Here is an 18,727-nt window from a genome sequence, read left to right on the forward strand (position 1 = left end):
AAATACAAGCCAGGTGTGTGTGCGAATTTACAATGATGATGGCCTGAGGCTGAAACTTGTGCACCACAGTTTTTTGCTAAACATTTTTATTTTGTATTTAAGATTCAGTTTTGAATGTATTCCTTTTTTCGACAGTGTGCAGTCTCAATCTTTTTCAGTAGTCTTATTTTGACTTGTATGCACATGGAACAGACACTATTCAATAGTAAGGACCGTAAGAGCGCAGATGGCCTCATTAATATACATTGTTTGAAAGGTGGATATAATTTCCTCTGAATACCTGAACAAAACATCGTCTGTAAAACCCATGTATTGCATGTTTGTCATGTGAACTAATGCCAGGCACATTTGTTCTTTGATCTGATGTACACAAAAGGGACCTTTTCCAATCAAATAATCAAAACATAAAGGTCCGCTACGTAAGTGATCAAGATGCAATTCGGTCGAATCAGATGTGTGTGATTATAAAGGTAAATCATGATTACTGACTTTTGCATTGCTGGGGATGTTCATTTAACACCAGCCTTACATGTACTGTTTAGCGTCATCTACTGGGTGACAAGTGCATTGCTAAAACGGGTTACGGTATGGTTATGTCAATGGTATATGTGAGCAGAAATGAGTGTAACGATGTCTAATACCGCATGATCCATTTCACCCCTGAAGAACATCAAGCATGATGAAACTATTCCAAAGGCCTTCTTGCAAAATCACTCAATTCAGTAAAATGAGTTGAAGAAACACCTTTCTGGAGTTAACAGCATTCTTGTAGTTCATCTAACAAGGACCCTTTAAAATGTCTCTGACTTTTACTTAGGAACGGGTTTGTTTTTTCAATGGGATTTCCCTGCTTAAAGAGATACTTCTGTATACTTAACCAGTAGTTCTGAACGTAGCACTCATGAACCAAAATTGGTCCCAGAAAATTGCATTCCACATAACATATATCCACGTCATTGCTCTCACTTACTCTGCTGTGTTTGCGCCTCTTGCTAGCCGTCACTCAAATGGCGAGGAGCTGAAGCTCATTGGCTTGAACTCATATTGCTAGGTGGCTGGCCCATGTGGGGAAAATGGTGCAGCACAGCTTAGTAGTTGCCAAAGTTCCGGAGCATGTCTTTAAATACATTTTAAGAAATACAAAAATAAAACAAAACAATCTTATATCCTGAAATAATTGTTCTGCTTTGAGTCCATAATATCCAGCATAAAGTCAGTCAGCCATTACCACCAGGGTAATTGAACACACAGCTGCTAAAAGCACTTCTTCAGTGACCTACATGGGACTTGACTCCTATCGCAGCCATAGAACACATTCCATAAAACAGTAGACACATAACAAAATGGTCAACGCTATCTTGGACAAATCCAAAACAGAGCTGGGTCTAAATAAGTTCAACAAAAGACAGTGGGAGATGCATGGACAAAATGTTTTTTAATTACATTTTTAAAAATACATAGCACTTCTTTTTCTAGACCTCTCTCTCTGTTCGTCGAGCAATCTCATAACGTATTCTGGAAAGGGTTTTAAAACAATGACGATATTTTACAAATCAAAAAACGAAAATACGCGTGTGGTTGTCTCTACTGGGCCTATGGTTTCTGGATTGTACTGATCTGGATGTGATGGTCTAGCTCTAGTCTGTCAGACGACCCAAACCCAGGCTCGGGGGTACCGTAAAACTTGACAACATGGCAGGGGAAGGGTGGTTGGCTCAGTCTTAGTACAACGCCTCAGCATTACTGCTCCTAGGCTTCTTTATCTTGTCAATGTTCTTCAAGATCATGTCGTGTAACGTTACCTGTAGCAGAGCAGAGTTCAGGATTAGAACGCAACGTGTTAACTTGCGGGTAGAAATGGATGGCGAGGAAAACTATTCCTGTGTAAAACAGGACATTGGACTCACGTATTGATTTCTCAACTCTGAAACTATGATCTTGAGGCTGATGTATTCTTTCTCATCAATCTCCGTCACTGTGCGCCGGTAGTCCTCCTGTTTAGCGACAGAGTAACATAAGGTAAATAGTAATGTAGGTTCAGGTAAAATATGCATACTAGGGTTGGAACGATATCCAAACCACCGCTTTCCCCTCAGTAAATGCACACACGGTGTAGATAGCTTTCTGCCTGGAAGAAGCTTGTCAACCAGACCTGCAGTTTGCAAATCACACTTACCACATGTGGGTATTTTGCTATTTTGGACACCAGCTTTGCTCTTGTGATGTAGTATCTATGGGCAGATAGGAAATAAGATGATCACACAGTCTACTACAGTGAGAGTGCTCAGTGTAAACAAAGTAAAGACAGGGTTGAGGTTAGTACCTGGATATCTGGTCGAGGTAAGATGCTGCCTCTCCCTCCACTGTTCGGAGTTCAGCAACCGTCTCCTCCTGCAGAGGCCAAATCAGTAATTGAGTAATGGTTCAATGTACCTATACACTTCAATGAGACCTTAGGTACAGACAGCAATAACCTTTGACCTTTTAATACATTTTAAAAAGTAAACACGGCACCTGAATTGAAACTCCAAAGTTGTTGCCATCTTCTATTCTCGGGATAAGCAACTGAACCCACATTTTGACCTGAAGAACAAGAAAGACTGAATATTCGATCATGGGCGACAAGCAATGAGTGACACGAGCACCCGTCCGAATAGATTAAGGAAGAAACGGTGTGGGATAAAGCTACGTACCGTGTTACATTTCTCTATCAGTGTCCTGATCTCTGGCTTGACCTTCTCGATCAGGTCCACCAGCTTGGCATTGCTCTTCATCATCCCGCCGGGCATGACAAACACCTTGGTGCCAGCCACTGTAGAAGGGGAAGAGAAGATGAACAAGAGAGGTTTTACCACTGGACTTGACCATAGGAGCAGCTGCATCCCCACTTTACTAGAAAAATATCATACATTGGGTAATCTATCATTTTCAATAATTAGTCATGTTGAGCTAGGTATTAAAATAGATATGGCATAATAATAAAACAGATTGCATTTTGCACCCACCCCCCATCGCCTCAAGATTAATTGTTTTGACCACTCTAGTTTTGCTTCGCTCCCACGCACACTGTGTTGGTTCAGTGCAGTTAGAAAGCACTAGTTTGTACCACTGATGCTTAAAATGAAAAGGCACCTGCAATAATAACATTCTTTATCCATTTTGTTGTGCTCTTACATTTGTATCGTTGTTTCATATCCGACAGCGTTGGTCCAATGGTATTGTTACATATCATTTGAGCTGCATTCACCACAAGCAAATTGATTGTAGGGTTTCACTTTGCCTGTTAGAACCATGACGAGCACAGGCATGTCTGATTTCGCTGGAGCGCAGTAGGACTGAGTAGCCTTCCACCAGCCCACAAAAGGTTGCACCTTAGTAGAGAACTAAAGACAGGGTCAAGTTTACAGTTTAAGCTGCTTCACGCCCCACCACTGGAGTTCAGTTAGCTTCTTTGCTAGCTGTAAAAAGTCATTAGTGCTATTAGCTTATGTAGCTCTAACCAGCCACAATGGATATCAGAAGTCAAAACCACCGAGGCCGCCGGCAAACCCTGCAGAAGATGCTGCTGCCGAGCTTCGACTAGTTTCGGGTGAAGAGCCGACGCACCCTTCAACAACCGCCACCGGGATAATGGCTCCACAGCCCCTTCCACTTCTGACTGTTCCTGACAAATCTTGGAACAGAGGAGGCGGACCAGGTTAGAATCTTAACCTAGCCGCAGGTTTTCTGTTGAAAAACGTCCATTTAATAGCAACCGGTTCATAGGAACAGAGAGGAAGGAATACTGGGCTTCTGCAGATGTCATTTTGGTTCCCATGTCAAAAGTTCTGTATTGGGTCCAAGGCGGGTATTCTAACTGGAAGCATGCTATTGACGGAACCAAAGGATTCACTAGCCACGCATCAAACAGGGAGCATTTGAAATGCACTGCACTGTGGAAAGAAAAACTAGTTTGGCGTGCACTGGGAACTGAGGTGTCAACACTTGTTAAATGATAGGCAGCTGGCAACAACTTATTTTCCACTGACAAATGTGTTCAGTCAGCACAGAAGAAGCATGCTACATCCAACGAAAGCTCAACTAATCCAACTGGCATTTGAGGGGGATCTTACAAGACGATTTCGGGAAGAATGAAATTATCAATTACTCAGGAAGTTCAACAGAGCATCAAGACTGCAACTCTTCTGAAAAGGTAAGAAACAAACCTATGCTGAACTAAAATATAAAACGCAACATGTAAAGTGTTGGTCCCATGTTTCATTAGCTGAAGTTTAAAAAAATCCCTGATTAAAGCTGATTAAACAGCATGATCATTACACAAGTGCATCTTGTGCTGGGGACAATAAAATACCACTCTAAAATGTACCGTTTTGTCACAACACAATGCCACAGATGTCTCAAGTTGAGGGAGCATGCAGTTGGCATGCTGACTACAGGAATCTCCACCAGAGCTGTTGCCAGAGAAGTGAATGTTCATTTCTCTACCATAAGCCGCCTCATGTTGTTTTAGTCAGTACGTCCAACCGGCCTCAACATCGCAGACCCTGTGTAACTACACCAGCCCAGGACCTCCACATCCGGCTTCTTCCCCTGCGGGATTGTCAGACCAGCCACCCGGACAGCTGATGAAACTGAGGAGTATTTCTGTCTGTAATACAGCCCTTGTGGGGGGGGGGCTATGTCTCCCGGGGCCCAACCATGGTTGTGCCCCTGTCCAGTCATGAGAAATCCATATATTAGGGATTAATGAATTTACTTCAATTGACACTATTTCCTTATATGAACTGTAACTCAGTAAAATCATTGAAATTGTTGCATGATGCGTTTATGTTGTTCAGTTTAATTGGTTGGTTTTACATCAAAATCTTGGTAGTATAGCCAGCGGCTTCATTTTCAGCAAACACCTAGGCTATGCAAAGGCAAAATGACTTCTTTAGCTAGCCTATATTTTCATTGCCAAAACAGCCTTGCTTAGTGTGTAGCGTGCTGTCCAAGGTGCTGATAGAGCAAAACAGATTTCGCACCATCCTGCCACTTCTTGGTCAAAAGCACTCAATGGTCTCTGCATTTTAAGTTTTATGTTTTGTTGTGATATAAGCGTAAATCAATATCATTCCAATGCAAGAAACCAAATTACTCTCCTGGGTATAGCTACATATTGATATGTTTCATCATAGAAATAGATAACCATAGCAATATAATGTAGGCTTTCATGGTTTTAAATGGATCTGCACGTATTGAAACTGTTTTCAATGTATGCCGGCATTGTGTTCGTTCATATTCGCAGTTGTGTCGGTAATCTAAGACAAACTGCTATTTAGTATCTTAGTTTGCATGAATAACTAGGGTACTACTTTTCAGCACTTAGTTCGCATAATTTTGTTAAGACACCTGTGTGTATGACTGCATTCACAGTCATTTTGTTCAGTTACAAACAGCCTATCGCCCCATAGCACTCACTTCTGTCATTATAAAGTGCTTTGAGAGACTAGTCAAGGATCATATCACCTCTACCTTAGCTGACACCCTAGACCCACTTCAAATTTGCTTACTGCCCCAATAGATCCACAGACGATGCAGACGCCATCACACTGCCCTAATCCCACCTGGACAAGAGGAATACCTATGTAAGAACGCTGTTCATTGACTACAGCTCAGCGTTCAACCACATAGTACCCTCCATTCTCATCATTAAGTTTGGGACCCTGGGTCTGAACCCAGTCCTGGACTTCCTGACCGTCCGCCCCCAGGTGGTGAAGGTAGGAAACACCTCCACTTCGCTGATCCTCAACACAGGGGCCCCACAATGGTGCGTGCTCAGATTACACAACAGTATGCCTGATTACCAACAATGACAAGCCTACAGGGAGGAGGTGAAGGCCCTGGGAGTGTGGTGCCTGGAAAACAACCTCTCACTCAATGAAAACAAAACAAAGGAGATGATCGTGGACGTCAGGAAACAGCAGGTGGAAAGCTTCAAGTTCCTCGGCGTACACATCACTGGCAAACTGAAATGGTCCACCTACAGACAGTGCTGTGAAGAAGGCGCAAAAGCGCCTTGGCACCTAAAACCTTCAAAACATCTACAGATGCAATATTGAGAGCATCCTGTTGGGCTATACCACCGCCTGGTTCAGCAACTGCACAGCACACAACCGCAGGGCTCTTCAGGGGGTGGTGCAGTCTAACCAACGCATCACCGGGGGCAAACTACCTGCCCTCCAGGACACCTACAGCACCCGATGTCACAGGAAGGCCAAAAAGATAATCAAGGACAACAACCAGCCGAGCCACTGCCTGTTCACCCCGCTATCATCCAGAAGGCGGGACAGAGAGACTGAAAAACAGCTTCTATCTCAAGGCCATCATATTGTTAAATAGCCATCTCTAGCACATTAGAGGCTGCTGCCCTATATATAGACTTGAAATCACTGGCCACTTTAATAATGGAACACTAGTCATGTTAATAATGTTGACATAATTTGCATTACTCATACGTATACTGTATTCTATTCTACTGTATTTGTCTATGCCGCTCCAATATTGCGTGTCCAAATATTTATATATTCTTAATTCCATTCCTTTACTTTAGATGTGTGTGTATTGTTGTGAAATTGTTCGATACACCTTGTTAGATATTACTGCACTGTGGGAACTAGAAACACAAGCATTTTGCTAAACCCGCAATAACATCTGCTAAACATGTATGTGACCAATAAAATGTGAGGGCTACATATTTCCCACCAACCAAAAGCACTCAATAGTCTGAGTCTCTGCATTTGAACTTTATGTTTGTGGTATAGCGTGATATAAGCAGAATTCAATATAAATTCCAAGAACCCCCCAAAAATGTGACCCCTCACCGATTTCAATTGCCCCCTTAGGCACTTTATCCTTGCGCAGGGTCTGTTTGCATTACTTTATATGTATTTTATTTAACCTTTATTTAACGAGACAAGTCAGTTGAGAACAAATTCTTATTTTAAAATGATGGCCTACCCCGGCCAAACACTCCCCTAACCCGGACAACGCTGGGCCAATTGTGCGCCGCCCTATAGGATCCCCCGATCACAGCCGGTTGTGATACAGCCCGGGATTGAACCAGGGTCTGTAGTGCCACCTCTAGCACTGAGATACAGTGTTTTAGACCGCTGGGCCACTCGGGAGCAGCCATTATACCAAAGCTTTCCCACCCCACTTTCAGACAAAGCCAGGCACCCATACACTAGGCTTGTGGTAAAAAAACTAAACACCAGAAAACTCACACGTGGTAAAAATGTGTGTGAATTACTCACCCTTGTCCTCCCCAGAGCCATCTTCCATCTTCCTCTTTTTGGCATTTTGCTTTGAAGAGGATATCAAGTTGTTTACAATGAACACATGCAATCACAGATGGCATTTGGTAATTACAGGGTGTTAAATTCCATTCTAAGTCTCACCGCTTCAAGTCCATCGTGGAGGTTCGAGAGTATAATGGGGTCTGGCACAGTCAAGTTGATTTCTGAGTGTATTTCCTTCAGTTCACAGATGTTTAAGCCAGGATCCTGCAAAAGATGACCAACAACACATACACACACTATAAAGGGAAGTCAGAGGACATTTGACTAATCATTTCATGTTGATGACATAAATAAGTTTACCTTGAGGAAATGGTCGAGTTCCAATAACTTATTTGGGAAAAAACGTGCAACTAACTCCTCCGCCTGTGAAACAAAAGAGTTGAGTTGGAAAATGACATTCAGATCTAGATACAGGTAGCTAGCTACAATATTGGCTTTTGTCCCTCAATGAATAAACCATTAAAAGGAAACTCACCTCCCCAGTAATTCGTTCTCTGAAAGCATCGACCTGAACAAATAACAACCAAACAACTGTCATATCACAGGCAAACAATAAAAAAAAAAATCAACAAGTCTGTTTAAATACAACAGGTGAGTAGACTAGACTGTCTGCCATATGATACCAGTCATCAGTTCATCAACGTCATTTCAACATGCTTACTCTACTGACTAGGCCTAAAAAAATTGTGCCGAATTGAGTTACCGGTATCTCGACACCGTTAGCTCGCACCGAAATATGCGGCACAGCAACCCTTTTGTTCAGGGAGGTGCACCATGTTGTTAGACAGTTTGCCTTGTCCGTTATGACGGGCGCCATAAGATAAAGCAAATTACCTTAAACAATTGGCCTCATTCTGATTCATATAATTGCAAGCTAGGTCACGTTAGCGTTACATTAGCTAGCTAGCAACTTTCCCCCATGATGTCTCGTGACATGTGGCGTTGATAAATCACGTTTTACCTTAGTTTTGAGTTCATTGTCCACCTTGAGGAGAGAATTCATCTTCTTTAACCACAAATGGGGGAAAAGTACGATTGTCCTCAATTCATTAAATTCGGGGCTAAACGTGTGGTTTTCCCACTCCCGTCAGCCACACTTGTGAGCTTAAAAATGACGTATTCAACATGCGACAACACTACAAAAGAATACGCGTGCGCATTAGGTATGCACTGAACGCGTCATCGTATTTTCCTGAACGCAGCTGAAGATGTAAACAAGAGGATTGGCGAGTGCGAAAGCTCGTTTTGTCCGCTATTACCTTCCATGATTGTCCATATTTAAAAAAGAAAAGCAGCAATGGGGCTCCCTGTTACTATTAAAGTGAATTTCAGGGGAAATGTAAAGAGATTTGTCGCTCCAGATTTGGACAAGTCGGAATGGGAGTCGGTAGAAGCCTGGGTAAGTAGCGCTGGCGCAGTTTAGCTAGCCTGGATTCTTCGAGGCCCCTTGTCTAGCAGGCCTAGCTAGCACAACATTACACCACACGAATTACATTTGACTGCAAATTATCTTTCTAACAACACAAATGATGATTATATGTGATGTTGTCTTGTTATGCTGATCCTCAATCATCATGCTTTTTTAAAATTGAATCTGCAGATAAAAGCATCATTTGGAATAAGCCATTTTCAAGTGAAATATTTTGATGAGGACAACGAGGAGGTGAGTTAAAATGTATTTTGTACTACTGTGTATTATTTCAACGAATGCAGTGCCAACATTTATGATGTACAACAATAGTAGTAATAATAACACACGAGATACATTAGCCGGGGGGGCGGGTGTTCTTATATTCATCCTCTTACACACAAGTGTAACTCCCCCAGAGAGTAGGGTCACGACGAGGCTCGCCATGCGTTGTACAGTGCCGATGGAGCAATTAGGGTTAAGAGCCTTGCACAAGTGCACAGCGAACGGATTTTTTTTCACCTTATCAAATCGCATTTTATTAGTCACATGCGCCGAATACAACAGGTAGACCTTACAGTGAAATGCTTACTTACAGGCCCCTAACCAACAATGCAGTTAAAAAAATAGAAAATAATAAGAAATAAAAGTAACAAATAACTAAAGAGAAGCAGTAAGTTAACAGTAGTGAGACTATATAAAGGGGGTACCGGTACAGAGTCAATGTCCTGGGGCACCGGTTAGTCGAGGTAATTGAGGTTTTGTCCGCTATTACCTCGGCGCCGGGATTCGAACCAGACTACCTGCCGCCCCAATATTAATAATTGTTTTTATTATTCAGTATACTGAATACAGTAAACTGAAGATATTGTGTAACACTATCTGTTTCTGTATCTCCTTTTTCTTTGATCCAGGTTTCCGTCAATAGCCAAGGTATTAAATAAAGTGTTAACTTAATAGGCTTTTTTTTATTGGGAATGTTATTAAAGCTTCACAGTTCATAATCTTCACCAACACAAATGTATTCTTTGATCTCTTTTGATTGTGTTTCAGAGGAATATAAGGAGGGTGTGAAGGTATTCAAACTTACATGTTCTTTCATGGGTTTCAATAGCAAAAAAATATTTATTTTAACTTTTTCTTCCAGTGTGTAGAATGCTGTACGTAATTACTGAACGTGGCATGTGGTGTAATGTATTTCCTCCAGAGTGCAGAGAAGCAGGGGAACCAGTTGCACATGAACGTTTACAAGGCGAAGCAGGGTCAGACTGGCACTGGGCCGGTCAAGACCCAAGAAGTGAAGGAGCTGAAGGGGGAACTCCGGCCAGCCCCGCCGTACCCCTCCAGGGTCAAGACTGTGGACAAAGGCACACAGGTCACTCCCGAGAGAGATGCTGTAAGGGCACCACTCGTGGCTTTCAATGTTGATGTAATGTTGTCTGAATGTAAGAAAAGCGTTGTCAGGATGGTTTATTTTTGCATGAGCGATATACTCGTTGTCTTCATGAAATGTGCCAATGTAATAATAGAACTAGAGCTAAGATTTGATGAACACACACTTTGGTTTCATAGTATGATTTTGACTAATCGTAATGAGTTTAATGTCGATCATTTGATTTCATAGGTGGTTGTGAAGGACAACAAAGTGACTAAGCCAGAGGATAAGCTTCCCCCAGCTTGGTTTAGATCTTACATGGAAAAAGTAAGTCCACATTGAAATTATATTCTTGACTATTTCAGAAATATAAAGGAATACGTCCCTAAAAATCTACTTTAAAAAAATGTAATGTAGGAAACTTTTTTAACGGGATCCCTCTCCTGTCAGTTCAAGGATGAGGTGGTGAAGGAGGTAGTGGAGAGGATGTGCAGCGACTTCTCTGGCCAGTGCTGCACCCACAAGGCCCCCAACCCTGGTGGGCCTCTCGAGGCCCTTGGAGCAGTGGGCGGAGTCAATATCAAAGGCCCAAGGGTGAACTCCTCCTCTACCGGCCCCCCCGCCTACTCCTCATTGGGCTACACTCCAGAATGCAGCAAATGCAAGAGACCAGCCACCGATGGAGCTTATCAGTGCAGGTAAACCGCATCACAACAATAACAGATCAGTGCTATTATGTTGTTAATGAGTAACTCAGAAGTTGAAATAGTATAAAATGTTTATTTTACTTATTCCTCATGAAAAATGTCACTTTCAATTAGTAATATAAGTAACCTTGCCCGTGCATTCTTTTTGGTGTCCTGTTTTTCTACAGAGTGTGTCCGTCCTGTATCTTATGTGAGCTGTGTCGACACAGCCACGACCCCAGCCACAACCTGGTGAGAACCAAGACTCCCCTCTCCATCCCTGAGCATGGGATGTCAGGAGAATTAAGGTTAGTCCGCTGGATGTAGAAGCCTGCCTTTACTGTGATGTTGTCTATGCATTACTTTACCTATCTTACTTTCTTGTATTGTCAGGAGATGCTCAGCCTTCACACCTCTCTCTATATTTTGTTTGTGCCCAGGTTTCCAAGGCGAGGAGACTGGACCGTGCGCAAGGCTGAGCGTCAGCGCCTCAAAGCCGAGAGGAGGCAGCTCAAGGCCGAGGTGAAGGAGATTAAGAAGAAGCTGAGGCTGGAGAAGAGGGGCCTGCAATGGAGCGGCCCTGCTTCTGCCTCCGCCAGATCCAACGTGGCCGCCACCCAGGCCCCTGCTGCTACCCAGGCCCCAGCACCAGGCCCTGCCCCAGACCCCCAGGCCTCCAGTCCAGAGTAAGCGCCACCCCGGGAGGGCGTCAGAGTGCTGGGTGTCTCTAGGCCCAGCATGGAGCAAAAATCAAATATTTTCCCAAGAAATAGGCCATCTTTGTAATAGTTGTAATAGAGTTTATCGCTGGTGGATGATGGAACTACCTCACGTGTGAATCTGCTGCTGCTGCTTCATATATTTCTAAACCAAAAAATTGCTTTGAGCTGCAAAAAAGGATCCTGCTTTTTTGATGATTCATAAAAAAACAGGGATGGGTCTGAAGCCGGGGCTGTTTTCAACAATGCTCTGTACACTTGAAATACTAGGGGTCCCGAGGTCTCCTACACCACCTTGGTGCCCACTATGGCTGCCTTGTTTCTGGATGAAAATCTGCCCGACGGGACCCGTCGAGAGCCCGGCACCAAGTTCATCAAGTATTGGAAGATGAAGAACTCAGGCGTCATCAACTGGACCTCAGAGACCAAGGTACCACCCGAGAGGAACGATCTCAGTCCCTAACCTGCATACTAAAACGATCTCAATCCCTAACCCGAATACTAGAACTAACCCCACATAATTGTAACTATTGATTACTTGTAATTAGTACTTACCCTGTCTGATTATTAACCTGACTAGTGCTTCAGCCTTTTGTGGATTCAGTGTAAGTTCTCCGTTTTAAGTGTTTGTGTCTGGTTCCTTGGGTTTGTGTAAATGTATGTGTCTTCTTTGCATGCCTGTGTCTTTGTGTGTGTCTTTAGCTGCAGTGCATGTGGGGCAACCTGGCACTGGCATTGGGGGAGAAGCGTGAGGTGGCCGTGCCCCTTCTGCAGCCGGGCCAGGTGGGCGTGGTCAGTGTGGCCTTCATCGCCCCGGTGATGGAGGGCACCTACACCTCCCACTGGCGCCTTGCACACTGCGGAGAGCAGTTTGGCCCTCGCGTGTGGTGCAGCATTGTGGTGGCCCCCAGCACCAGCCCACACACCAACTGTCCTCAGAACAAATGCCTGGCAAGTCAACCACCTCTGTGTCCCATTCACATTTCTTTACCCAGTACGTACACTAGTGCAGGGATGGATTTACTAAGCAAATTTGACACCAGGTACAAAGCAATAATATTTACGTAGCTAATGCAGACACTTCTATAGGGCTGGACTTAGGTTCAGTAATAAAACCTCAAAATCCAGCCTATTTCCACCACTATTAGTATCATTGTATCATTCCAAGCCTTGCTCATGTTCGGACATTCTCCCACACTGTGCTTCAGGAGGTGGAGCCCAGGCCTGTGGTTGTGGAGAAGGTGGAGGGGATGTCGAGTAACAGCTCCAGGGACAGTGGTCTGGCCATGTCTGTAGACTACTGCCACAGAGACTACCACTTTCCCTCTGTAGACCTGCTCACTGCACAGGTGAGGAAAGGCTTAGGTCAAGGCAGAGTGCGTTGGCTTTGCCATAAAGGTAGACGTTATCATACACCACGGGGCAACTTCATGCATTATTCAATGACTCAATGATATTTGTGCTTTGTAAATTGTTTTTTTTAGGATCTGTTGTCCTTTGAATTGCTGGATATTAACATTGTGCAAGAGTTGGAGAAAGTTCCGAACAACACTCCAGTCGGTAAGAAATAATACGATGCCACCACAATTTTTTGGGTGGGGCATTTTTTCCCCCTGATATTCAGAGTTTCAAGACCTAATGCTTGTCAGACTTGTGATGACCGAGGTGAGTTTGTTTTTGTTCCATTGGTAGATCTGACCCCCTGTGTGTCCCCTCTGCCCCACAATGGCCCTCTACTGGAGCACCCAGGCACCGACCAGATCGAAATCAACACTGAGATGAACTGGGTCAACAACCTGCTAGGTAAGGCAGAGGTGAAATTCGTGGACTTTCACCATACTGAGTTGTACAGTAAATAAGTGAAGACAATATCAAATTGTGAGATGTTGTGTTGCTTATGAATGTAGGCTAGACTTGAGGCGTTATGTTAACTAGGGGGGCGTGTCGGCTTGAGTAAAAGTGGTTGAGAGAAAAGAAGCTTTGGTCCCAGTGATGACCTTGAATCGGGCACGGCCCTAATCTTTGTATTGGGTGTTGTGGTCAGGAGTGAACGAGGATAACTCTGACCCACCTGGCCACGAGGAGGAAGACATCAGCGGGACTCAGTTTGTGTGTGAGACGGTGATCCGCTCCCTCGCCCTCGAGGAGGCTCCCGACCACAAGCTCCCTCGCAGACATCAGCCCAGCTACTGCAAGCCCAAAGGTGAGGCGGCCATCTTGTTTGGTTGAATTTCCCAACAAAATGTGAAAACATGTAATCATCACTAAGTGAAAATAATATGAGACTCAGTTGAACGATAAAGTATGGTTGTTCTGTCCACTCACTATCTGTGATATTTGTTATGACTGTCATGCAATACTCTGAATAGCCAGGGTTGTGGGTTCGATTCCCACGGTGGACCAGTATGAAAATGTATGCACTCACTACTGTAAGTCGCTCTGTATAAGCGCGTCTGCTAAATAACTAAATAGTCTAAATTGAAGTTTAAAACTAAAGTTGTTTTTGAAGCTGTAGCCTCGGGCCCTGTCTTTGGATACGGGAGGAAAGTATTTGACACAGCATTAAGAGTGACAGGACCAGATTTGCTGATGATGGGGGTTATGAGAGATCAAGGTTCACCTCCAGGCCTTCCCCAGATCACACTTTCAAAGGAGACTGTCACAGGTAAGGAACAGCTCTCACTGCAGCCTGTCTGCTTCTGTTTACAGACTCTAGTAACTCAAGTCAAAATGCACCAAGTAATGTTCTCACCTTTTACACATTGGCAATTGTAAATCAGCAGAAGACATGATTACGACACATAATCAGAAAAATGTTGGTTTGTTCTCAATGCTTTGTCCTCAGAGGTGCTTCTGGCCCCAGAGGTTGAACATGTGTACATGGAGCTGTATGCAATGAAGGAGGAGGACAAGGAAGACAACAAAGCCAGAAAGGATGTGAAGGACCAGAAAGCCGAGGATAAAGAAGATAAGGATGAGAACTACGTTGAGATTGAAGAGGAGAAAGAACATGAGGAAGAAGAAGAAGAGCGAGCAGACTGGGACGAGGTGAGCAGCCAAATCTCCACCTTGTCCTCCTCCTCCTGCGAGGACTACGTCATCGTCCTGCCGGACTGCTTCGACACCAGTCGGCCGCTGGACGACTCCACGTACAGCTCCGCCCTGTTGGAGCCTGTCACTGCCGCAGCCGTGGAGCAGGAGGCGGCGCCAGACTCTGAGCCCGAGGAGCTGGACAGAGCCACCCCAGAGGGGGAGAGGCAAGAGAGGGGCGAGGCTGCAGCCACAGTCACGGAGACCGCCATCCACAGCAGTGTCAACCAGATGCTGTGTGCCTCCCAGACGCTGGATGCTGTCCCCCTTACCCCTGAGGTGGTGCCACCTCCGGTCTCTCTCCTGCCCCCACAGGCCCTGTACACACACAGGTGAGAGGGCTCTCTGAGGCAATAGTAGGCTATCAGCTTAGATATTACAGGGGACAATGATATCACGACCGATGATGTGTTACTGTTCAATCACACATGTTTGCAGTGTGTTTTATTGAAGTGAAGTGCAAATTGTTCAGTATCTTCAGCAGGAGGACTATCAGACTCATACTATACTCTTGTCCCACTGTCCCTTCTCTCTCCGATAAGTATATCATTCTTTTCGGTGTGTTTTCCAGGTCTGAAGCATTCCACGTTGCAGAGCCAACAGGTCAACAAGCGTCTGGACCAGTAGAACCATGCCAACCAGCGGTCCATTTAAATGGTGGGTGTTAAGACAGACACACAGCCGGTCGGGAAAGGGTCTACAAAATACAGCCTTTTTCACTGCATGAAGCGGACGCGACGTGTTTTTTGAAGCTCTGATCACACAGTCCAAAAATATGCAATTGAACTAATGTGACTAGCTAGTCTTGTTTGTTCAGTCGTGTTATTTTGAGGATGTGTTCACTTCGCTGTCTGCGGCCACTGACCAGAAAGGAAACGTGTGTTTTGAAGAGACGGGAACAGGAAAACGTCTCAACTGTTCTATAATAGCTCTCTCATCCAGTATGTCCCCCCCCCCCCCCATCTATATTTCAGTATCTAGTTCAACCAGACCATCAGGCTTAGCCAGTGCCTTGGAGACGTACAATTCCAGACCCTGCAGCTCCCTGCGCCCAAGGTGAAACACCTACACAATATTAAAAGACCCACTCCAGCCTCCCTATTACCTAATTTATCACCTGATTTACTTAACAAAAGTCACATCTCAATAGGTGGTCCGAGTCTCCTCATGATATGGCAGGTGGGCCTTTCTTCTTTGGTCCTCTATTGCTTCTCCATTGTTCCCGCAAGCAAGGGGGAGGCCGATGCCATGAGACTGCACCCATCAGACCAACTCCTTGAATTTAGCAGTTGTCATAAAAATAAAAAAACGCTATTTTGCTTCAAACATTTTAGTGTTTGTACTTTACTGTATTTATACTTGTAATATCGCTTTTCAATGGTAAAAGTTTAAAAAATAGCCTCGTTTAGTTGTAGAAATTATCCACATCTATTTTCATAAAAAATGTTTGTCCTCATTTGTCTTAGTTGAAACACTTGGTTTCTGCCAACAAATTAATGAAACGTTTCAATGCCTACTAATCATTCATTGTTAATAATAGGCACAGTATTTTTGACACGTGACATTTTAGTCATTTAGCAGACGATCTCATCCAGATTAGGGTTAAGTGCCTCGCTCAAGGGCACGTCAACCCATTTCACCTCGGGATTCGAACCAGCAACCTTTCGGTTACTGGCCCAATGCCCTTAACCACTACGCTACCTGCCTACAGGTAGATGTCAGAAGATAAAACTGTAAATGATAAAACTGCAATAAAGAGAAGATATTTAAAGACCTTCGTGGCGTGATGTCATTGGTGATATAACAATGACACAACGTTTTGTTGACACACACGCTTTGTGGTATTTTGGGTCTTGTGAAAGCATTGCTAGCTCCACACCACTGGCCCTGGAACAAATTGTTCCTCATAGTGGCTGACCACATCCTTCCTGTTCTAAAGGGGCCAAGGTGGTATCACGGAGGGACTAGTCAAGGGGGTTCTGTCAGTGGCAGCGTCCGCCTACAAGGCTCTCTTCACCGGACAGAGCTGCTCCACACAGGTAGGTCCCACATACAGCCCAATACGTCACCTCGTCACACACTGCCATGAGATAAAAACTTGACTTAACTTTTGAAATGCTCTATTATAAATGGTTATAACATCATAAAGATTAGTGATCATTTCATACAACTGTCATACAAGTTTATCTATTTTAAAGTGTTTTTGGCTCAAAAGACCAAGGTGATGCATGTCTTTTACAGTGTTGTATGTACAGTATTATTGTATGACCCCTGTGCACTTTAACATGACAAACCAGAACTAACCTTTTGACGTGGCTCCCCCACCCCCTTCACTGCAGCGTGGTGTGGACCCGGCCAGCCAGGACGCCTCCATGATGGCCTTGCTGCTGGAGATGGGCTTCAGGGACCAGCGGCTCAACCAATGGCTGCTGAGGAAGCACAAGCACAACCTGCTGCACACTGTCGACGAGCTGGTCGCCATGGCCGACAACACACTACTGACGGGCCGGTCGGCCAATCAGCCAGGCCACTACACGACCCCTGACACCCAATGAGAGAGGGGGGGGGGGGGGGGGTTCATTTTGGCACTGATGTCAGGTCATGGGCCTTACCTATTGACAGGGCCAGGGTAGGTTCTCTGTCCCAAAGAGAATGGAGGTTGTGGGTATTGAATGTAATCAGAATTCCAATCTTCTCCATTGTGTTGGGTATTGAGACTATTCTTGTTGTTTTGAGGGACTTACATGGTTGAGTCACAGTGGGATTCAATTACATAGGAATGCTGAAGAACTGAGATGTCAGAATTCTTTTAGATATAGTAGTGAATTGGCCTAAACAATGCAATATTGTATGTATGTATCAAAAGTACTGTTATTTTAGATGTCTGGCTACAAGCAACATTTGATCTGTGGATTGTATAAGGAACAGACACTGCAGACTAAGGAAATAAGCTGTTTCTTTCTAGGAGACACCTGCATGTCAGTTTTAAGCATATGAGTCATACTTGTGGTACTATAGGACTCGCATCTATAAATGTTGTCTCTGCATCACACTTGTACTCATTTTCCTCTTTCACCATTGTAAGAATCATCCCTTTTCATATATTTCTATCATACAATCACGTAGTGTTGTATGATAGAAATATATGAAAAGGGACACCATATCATTCCTAAGTTTGTTCATGGAACCAAGTTTCTCATAGGTTGTTTTTATGAATGGTAATCAGTGACCGAGTCATGGTGATTTGAGTGCATAGGTTTCAAACGTTGTAGGCCTATACTATGTTCGGCCTATCTGTGTGTACTTTTCCTTTCAGAAAAAAAGAGCTTTGTAACTGGACACATGTTTGTGGTTGTGATATGTTCAAATACTAACAGTTTCAAAATCAAATCAAATGTATTTATATAGCCCTTCTTACATCAGCTGATATCAAAGTGCTGTACAGAAACCCAGCCTAAAACCCCAAACAGTAAGCAATGCAGGTGTAGAAGCACGGTGGCTAGGAAAAATTCCCTAGAAAGGCCAAAACCTAGGAAGAAACCTAGAGAGGAACCAGGCTATGAGGGGTGGCCAGTCCTCTTCTGGCTGGGCCGGGTGGAGATTATAACAGAACATGGTCAAGATGTTCATAAATGACCAGCATGGTCAAATAATAATAATCACAGTAGTTGTCAAGGGTGCAACAAGTCAGCACCTCAGGAGTAAATGTCAGTTGGCTTTTAATAGCCGGTCATTGAGAGTATCTCTACCGCTCCTGCTGTCTCTAGAGAGTTGAAAACGGCAGGTCTGAGACAGGTAGCACGTCCGGTGAACAAGTCATGGTTCCATAGCCGCAGGCAGAACAGTTGAAACTGGAGCAGCAGCACGGCCAGGCGGACTGGGGACAGCATGGAGTCATCATGCCAGGTAGTCCTGTGGCATGGTCCTAGGGCTCAGGTCCTGCCGAGTTTAAAGATCATGCTTTCGAAAGAAATGTTGAAAATATTAACTGTGTTTGCTAAAGGGGTCTCCTTTCAATCAGCACATAAGTAAGTACACTGCAATTGTCAATCAGCCAATAAACAAATTGCACAATTCTATTTTAGTGGCTGAAATGTATTTTCAACATG

General features: G+C 44.2%; 2 protein-coding genes across 3 annotated transcripts; one reads left to right on the forward strand and one right to left on the reverse strand.

Annotated features, from left to right (window-relative positions):
* Positions 1 to 1,418: 1,418 nt before the first annotated feature.
* Positions 1,419 to 8,458, reverse strand: psme3 (proteasome activator subunit 3). The gene is made up of 11 exons (XM_055890871.1): positions 8,302 to 8,458; positions 7,816 to 7,848; positions 7,641 to 7,703; positions 7,440 to 7,544; positions 7,296 to 7,344; positions 2,694 to 2,812; positions 2,515 to 2,583; positions 2,324 to 2,391; positions 2,177 to 2,231; positions 1,908 to 1,994; positions 1,419 to 1,802 (listed from the first exon to the last, which is right to left on the reverse strand). Exons 1-11 carry the CDS (start codon positions 8,341 to 8,343, stop codon positions 1,722 to 1,724), a joined length of 771 nt encoding a protein of 256 aa, XP_055746846.1. The 5' UTR covers positions 8,344 to 8,458; the 3' UTR covers positions 1,419 to 1,721.
* A 37-nt stretch (positions 8,459 to 8,495) lies between these two features.
* LOC129829211 (next to BRCA1 gene 1 protein-like) lies at positions 8,496 to 17,957 on the forward strand. 2 transcript variants are annotated; one of them, XM_055890868.1, is made up of 21 exons: positions 8,496 to 8,739; positions 8,941 to 9,003; positions 9,663 to 9,681; positions 9,802 to 9,824; positions 9,956 to 10,144; positions 10,373 to 10,450; positions 10,574 to 10,821; positions 10,998 to 11,117; positions 11,250 to 11,495; positions 11,799 to 11,958; positions 12,231 to 12,479; positions 12,737 to 12,877; positions 13,013 to 13,088; positions 13,221 to 13,331; positions 13,573 to 13,731; positions 14,038 to 14,193; positions 14,374 to 14,950; positions 15,190 to 15,275; positions 15,593 to 15,674; positions 16,558 to 16,657; positions 16,958 to 17,957. In XM_055890868.1, exons 1-21 carry the CDS (start codon positions 8,638 to 8,640, stop codon positions 17,171 to 17,173), a joined length of 3,201 nt encoding a protein of 1,066 aa, XP_055746843.1. In that variant the 5' UTR covers positions 8,496 to 8,637; the 3' UTR covers positions 17,174 to 17,957. The 2 variants fall into 2 exon arrangements, with proteins under 2 accessions (XP_055746843.1, XP_055746844.1); XM_055890869.1 differs by having other exon boundaries at positions 9,956 to 10,123.
* Positions 17,958 to 18,727: the final 770 nt, after the last annotated feature.

This window comes from Salvelinus fontinalis, chromosome 30 (genome assembly GCF_029448725.1).
Source record: "Salvelinus fontinalis isolate EN_2023a chromosome 30, ASM2944872v1, whole genome shotgun sequence".
Classification (NCBI taxonomy): domain Eukaryota; kingdom Metazoa; phylum Chordata; class Actinopteri; order Salmoniformes; family Salmonidae; genus Salvelinus; species Salvelinus fontinalis.

Excerpts from the sequence above, each read along its gene's own strand:
- psme3 (XM_055890871.1), bottom strand. The coding sequence starts at position 8,343 with ATGAATTCTCTCCTCAAGGTGGACAATGAACTCAAAACTAAG. Across the intron at positions 2,813-7,295 it reads TGGCTCTGGGGAGGACAAGG|TGGCTGGCACCAAGGTGTTT; the intron begins GTGAGTAATTCA and ends CCCCTTCTACAG. Across the intron at positions 2,232-2,323 it reads TACCTCGACCAGATATCCAG|ATACTACATCACAAGAGCAA; the intron begins GTACTAACCTCA and ends ATCTGCCCATAG.
- LOC129829211 (XM_055890868.1), top strand. The coding sequence starts at position 8,638 with ATGGGGCTCCCTGTTACTATTAAAGTGAATTTCAGGGGAAATGTAAAG. Across the intron at positions 11,118-11,249 it reads GGGATGTCAGGAGAATTAAG|GTTTCCAAGGCGAGGAGACT; the intron begins GTTAGTCCGCTG and ends GTTTGTGCCCAG. Across the intron at positions 11,959-12,230 it reads ACTGGACCTCAGAGACCAAG|CTGCAGTGCATGTGGGGCAA; the intron begins GTACCACCCGAG and ends GTGTGTCTTTAG.